The 6,031-nt window shown below is 45.8% G+C and overlaps 1 protein-coding gene across 1 annotated transcript; it reads right to left on the minus strand.

The window, feature by feature from the left end:
• Nucleotides 1-2,116: 2,116 nt before the first annotated feature.
• PRR9 (proline rich 9) lies at nt 2,117-3,183 on the minus strand. Its single transcript, XM_047873026.1, has one exon. The coding sequence runs from the start codon at nt 3,175-3,177 to the stop codon at nt 2,851-2,853; it is 327 nt and encodes a 108-aa protein (XP_047728982.1). The 5' UTR covers nt 3,178-3,183; the 3' UTR covers nt 2,117-2,850.
• Nucleotides 3,184-6,031: the final 2,848 nt, after the last annotated feature.

Below are 6,031 nucleotides of genomic sequence, written 5' to 3' on the forward strand. Positions count from 1 at the left end.
TAACCAATTGGCTAAGGAAGCTGTAAGGTCATGCTGATATGAGGAAAATTTAAATTCACTTACAGTCAGAGCCCACATTTTGGGGTGGAAATCAAGGTAATTGTAAATTTCAGTTATGTGGCTATAGGTGTTTGGTCTTCAAACTATGGCCTCCATTTTTGTTTTTTTCCTTAGTGATTACCAACTAAAACTTGTAAATCCAGACTCTCCTTGGTAATGTCCCTCTCCCTCTTTCTGAAAGCTTCAGCACAGATACAAAGAGGTGGGTCCTAGCTGTCCCATGTCCAGGTCTATGTCATTAGGGTCCTGACCCCAAAGTAACAGTGTGGGTAGGGCCTGGGTCAGAGCTCTGTGAGCATGAGAAAGGTGTGGTGGTTTTCATGGCAGAGTTTGATGAAGGCTTGCTTGTTCTCTCATGTATAATCTGTAGGGTTGTCTCCTTACCATCTACTGAGGCCTCTCATATAATCATAGAGCTGTCCTTTCTTTGATATTGCTGGGCTCTCTGCTTGCCAGCCCCATGCTTCCTCTTGACATCTTAGTGTCCCACCTTGGACTCCAATGGGTGCATGCCTTTAGTGTTGGAGGACAAAGACGTTTCTTGGTCTTCAGCTAGGCTGGAGAAGTGTCATGAACCTCCCTCAGCCCAGTCAGAGACGCTATTGCTAGGAAGGTTCTCTGGTGCCTCTTTGTAGGTTGTGGCTCTGAGGGAACACAGTCTTATTCCAAAGTTGGAAAATGGAAGAGAAAACTTATTCCAACCAAGTAGAGAGGCAAAAAAACCTGTGTGATTCAGGCATCTGGAGATGTTCAGGGACTTGGGATATCCAGGTTTTGGAGAGGCCCTCTGTCGATTGTGGAAAGAAGCTCTCTAGCCCTGCGCGGGGATGTTGCCTGTCTGTTCTCCAGCACCTGGCACAGCACGTGGCACTTGGTAGGTGGATGAATAAATGAATGAATGTGCAGACAGCTCCAGAAATCTTTCCTGTGTGCCATAGGCACTTCATGCAAGTAAGAGCTCTGTTCTGGAGTCAAGAAGGACTCCAGTTAGAATCTTGACTTCACCACTTACTTGCTTTGTGAGGCCAGACCAGTTCCCTAATAAAAGGGCCACACATGAACCCTGCTTCCAGGATTCCCTCTGAGAATGTGCACAGGGATCAGGGTCCATTTTTGACATCTGCAGACTCAGGCAGTCCTCAGGGCTTTGTGTTGCTGTTTGAAATCTTTCCCCAAGTTGCCCCATGACCCCTCATCTCTTGCCTTAGAAAATCTCTAAGATTAAGAGACCGGGTTGACTCCAGTGCTGCAAGACCCTCAGGTCAGCCAAGCAGCTCTCCATTGGGCACACCCCTATGGGCTGACTCAGAAGAGGGGCCTAGGAGGGTGAGTGAGGGGCTCCTTTAGCTCTCAGGAGACTGGCCCTTGACATAAGGGTCCAATTTAGACCTTGGGGCACCACTGAGGAAGCATCTATGTATTCTTTCATATGTCTTGCTTCTGCTGGACCCTTTCAGTAAGGGGAAGTGGACTACATGGGGCAGGGAGGTGACCTGGGCTGACTTGGCTCTTCTTAAAACTGGGATCGCAGGGCAATTTCTCTATCTCAGACTCTATCTCAGAGGCATGCTTAATTCTTGCTTCTGACAAGGATGCTATGTTTATAAGGTATCATGGATTCACTTGGGACCCCTTCTTCCATACAACTCTCCTCATCCCCATCTGAGACCTTTCTTCTGAAGGCAAGTATCAGAGAGGAGAGAACCCATAGTAGCAAGAATTCTGGACCTAAAGTTCTGAGGACAGGTCCCAGGCCCTGTTGGATTCTCCCAGGTGTGAAGTGTGTGTATAGATGAGCCCACGATGTGTTGTGGGGGAGGGTGGAGGAGTCCAGGTGATCCTCTGTCATGGAGCCTCTGTCAACATTGTTGTTCTATGCTTCCGTAAGGTCTCTTTCTCATTCCTACTCCAGATTGTCCATAAAAGGGGGAACAAAATCATCACAAGGATGGCCTGTGATTGGGTGGTGGGAAGGAAAGAGCACACATTAAGTCAGACATCAGCCTTGGGATCAGCTTTATTCTGTATTTTACCTTCACAAGGGAGAAGAAAGCAATGAAGCTGAAGAGAAGACTAGGCTGCACCACACAGACACAAATCACATGTCTAAAGAATGTACGTGAAATTACAGGGCCCAAAGCAGACCAGACATCAAGCACAAAGATCAACCGGATCCCAGACATCCTATCTCATCTGTCCTGTTTAGATTCAACCATTTACATATGTATTTTTTTTTATTTTTAAAAGCAGAACTAACATTCCAATGTCCAATAATTTGCTGTTCCTTTTTAGAATGCAGAGACTAAATGATTCAATTTTTTATTTCTGTAGTACCACCAACCTCTTCTCTGTATTCATGGTGGTGGTTGTGGTGGTGGTGATCGTACAAGGTCCATCAAATTTCAGCTTTTTTTGAGGCTTGAGTGAGAGGCTGATACTCTGAGTGAGGAACGAAAGCATCCTTGGCTGTTACACACTCAAGGCTGGGTAAGTTTGTGCCCCAAGGGAGCTGAACGAGGCTTCTGTGGTCTCCCCTTATAACTGCACTATTCCTATGATGGCAACCTTCTATTAGACTGCTGTGAACAATACTTATTCACAAAGACTGATGAAATACAGAGAGAAATGTCTTCAGAGACAACAGACCCGGTCCTGGAATACTGAGGAAACCAGGAGGCAAGAACAAGGTGCACACAGAGGTATCCACAGGTGAAGGCTACCATAGCATGAGCTTGGGTTGGGTTTTCATCTGTTGGCCATCTTCTTGACCCCAGATGGCATTATGAGAAGTTACTTTCCCTTGCCAGGGGGCAAGCACTTCTCCTGGACTTTCTGTGGACAAACTTCCACACATTTTGTCTGAGATAGCTCCTGGCATGGCTCCACACACTGAGATGGGCATTGGTCTTGGCTTTGCTGTGGGCAACTTTCTTGGCATAATCCCTGGCACTGAGGAAGACAAACCTCCTGAACTTGCACTGGGCACTTCTCCTGGCAGGGGTCCTGGCATGGGGGAAGGCACACTTCCTCAGCATTTGCCTGGCACTGCTCTTGGGACTTTTGAAGACATGGAGGAGGCACACATGGCTGCTTGCACTGCTGTTCATTAAAGGACATCTTAAGGTAGGTAGCAGAACCTGAAACAAACACAAGATTTGAAATTAATTGCGTTAACAGTATCAGGCTGGGAACTGAGAAATGAAGGGTTAGTAGAGGGAAATGGGGAGTAAATGATCACTAACCCTAATAACCTATTTGTTTGCTGTTTTTTATTCTTTTCTCTTTTCTATCCCTACGTCAGCTCCCTCTGACACCTATCTCCTAACTGGGAATATTCTCATAGCTCTTGTCTGGATATCCATAGCCCAATCCTACCTGACACCACAGTTCTACCAGAGGTTTTCCCTTCTCCTCTATTTGACAATTTCTTTTTGAAAATCAGATGCAGGATACTAAATGGAATACACAGGATGGAGTGGAAGGCCCAGGAAGTGGCAAACCACTAAAAATCAGTGGCAAGTATAAAGCCCAATGGAGGAAGAGAACAGCCTCCTTAAGGTGGAGCAGGAAGTGAGAGGGAGAGAGGGCACAGATGTCTCCACTTACCTGTCTTCAACAAGACTCCACAAAGGATGTGGATTGCAGGGCCCGACAAGGTAGGGGCTTTTATATAGTGCCTGGTCCTGCCTCCTACAGAACTGACTGGTCACGTGGGACAATGTTCTAATTGTGGAGTCACCATAACGAGCTTCCTCTGAAATTGCCCATGGTTTGAGTCACTGCTTGGGAAGCCTGTTAATCAGCCTCCATGTGGGCCGCTGGGTCCTCACCAGACCTCAGCAGGGAGGGGCTCCTCTTAGATCTCTCTCATTAAAGGTAGCAGCAAAAGAATGTTCATAAAACGTTATCTCAGTCTGTTAAACTGGTATTGGGTTCCTTGTCTGTCCAAACTGGTTCAGGATGTGGTGAGAGATAAGATCCACCTTATTCATCTTGCTTTCATCAATGGGGAGATTTACGTCTAAGGCCTAGGGTCTGTCTGTGTCAAGGACATGTATGGCCTGTTTCGGACATTTCCTCTGGATACCTCTTCATTGGGCCTGGAAAGTCACACTTCCTGACCCAAAGAAGATGGGTTGTCTTGTGGTTCCAAGTGCACAAAGGCCCTACAGCCTCCTGAAGAGAGTGATTTTCCCTCATAGAAGGCTTGAGAGAAATTGGACTCATTTGTTACTTGTAGGGTGAAGGAGAAGAGGAAAAGAAGACAGGTAATCTTCATCTTCTTAATTTTTATTTATGTCATTTCTAAAAGTGGATTTACAGAGTTTTCACAGTGACCAAGAAAACAGGATATGGCAAGGTTGGTCTGCCTCCTTGCCTTCTCAGAACTCAGGTCAATAAAAGCCAGGGGGATGAAAGGACAAGTGTAAAAGCAAACACACTCAGTTTTCTCTACATCCAAACCTCGGTGTGAGCTGCCACTTCTGTCTTGGGTGCCCTCTCTCTCTGTGACTTGTGAAACCCTAAGCATACTGCAAGGCTCAATTCAAGTCCACCCCCTTCCAAGAGCCTTTGCTGATTACTCTAAACCAGAAACAAATTTACCTCCTTCTGAACTCCCATACTGGTTATTGTTGGTGCTATTTATATGATATTTGCTATAGTTATTGGGAATCCTAGTTATTTAAATACAAGATCTTATTGCTACCTCAGTTGTAGGTTTCTAGAGGGTAGGGGCTAGAAAATGGAAGATTAATGACTATTAATGCAGTGAATGCATTAATTAAGGAATAATTAAGGTAAATGTAGGAGACAGCTGGAGTAGAGGAGGATCTCATGTATTAGAGGATGAAAAAAAATTTGTTTTTATGGAAGAAGCCCCTAGAGCACAAAGTGGGGCCTTTTTCTTGTTTGCTAAAGTTGATAAAACCCCAGGGACTTAAAGATGATGGGCCCCTCTAACTTGAAGAAGTATGTTTAGGTCATTTCCTAAGAAAAAGTGTTTGGCTAAAATCAGAGTTTCCTTTAACGGTTTATACAATTTTTGCATGCTTGATCCCCAAAATAGTTTTTAAAAGGTGAGCTGAGGAAGATCAGGTGACATTTTGGTCTTTAGGACTTGTGCAGAGAGGATTGATGTAGCACCAGCATGGGCCCCCTCAGTGTCCTGTAAGAGGCCCAGGGTGGGAGGGGTCGGAGGTAGGCCTAGGAGAATCATGCTGATGTTATTGCGAGGCCCATGATCTGCTGGGGACTGGGGTGAGAGTGGAGCTATGCAGGATGAGGAGAGGGATTTGGAAGATCCATGGGTATATCTGAAGGGGCATGGTCATTTGGAGAATCTGGGAACTGGGTGATCAAGTATAGGATGGGGGGTAAGGGGTTCCTCCTTTTCTTTCTTCTCTTTTTTCATCTCCTCTTTCCATTTCTCCTTTCCCTCTTCATCTCCTCCATCTTTTGTATGAAATGTTGTCTAAGAAACAAGATGACTCTCTGGAGTTCTAAGAGACAAGAAATTCTCCATCACTGGGTTTATTTATTCATCCCTTTAGTCATTCATTGCTCTGCTTGGAGTCATTCATGGTTCTGAGACTGTGGACTCATGGAGAATATTGGCAAAAGTAAGCCCCCATGATTGAGAAGAAGGCCCTTTTATGAGTCTTGGATAGCTGGAAGGTCCTGGAAGGCTCCTGAGGGAGATGTCTGCTCTGTTTTTTGCTGGACAGTAAGAATTAGTAGGCAAGGAGGGCAGGCAAAGATATTGCAGGTGCCTGGAAGAAGGAGTGCTGCTAGAACCCAACTGAGAGGAGAGCCTGGGGCTGACTCAAGAAAGTGGTGGGTGGGAGGCTGGGGGGAGAGCCTGCTTGGTTGAGATTTCCAGAAGTTCTCCACAATAGGATGCACAAGGTGACCTTGCTTGTGCCCCATGCATTTCTGTATCTTTGGCTGAGACTCAGGAAGAGACCAAATA

Source organism: Prionailurus viverrinus, chromosome C1, assembly GCF_022837055.1.
Source record: "Prionailurus viverrinus isolate Anna chromosome C1, UM_Priviv_1.0, whole genome shotgun sequence".
Taxonomy (NCBI): domain Eukaryota; kingdom Metazoa; phylum Chordata; class Mammalia; order Carnivora; family Felidae; genus Prionailurus; species Prionailurus viverrinus.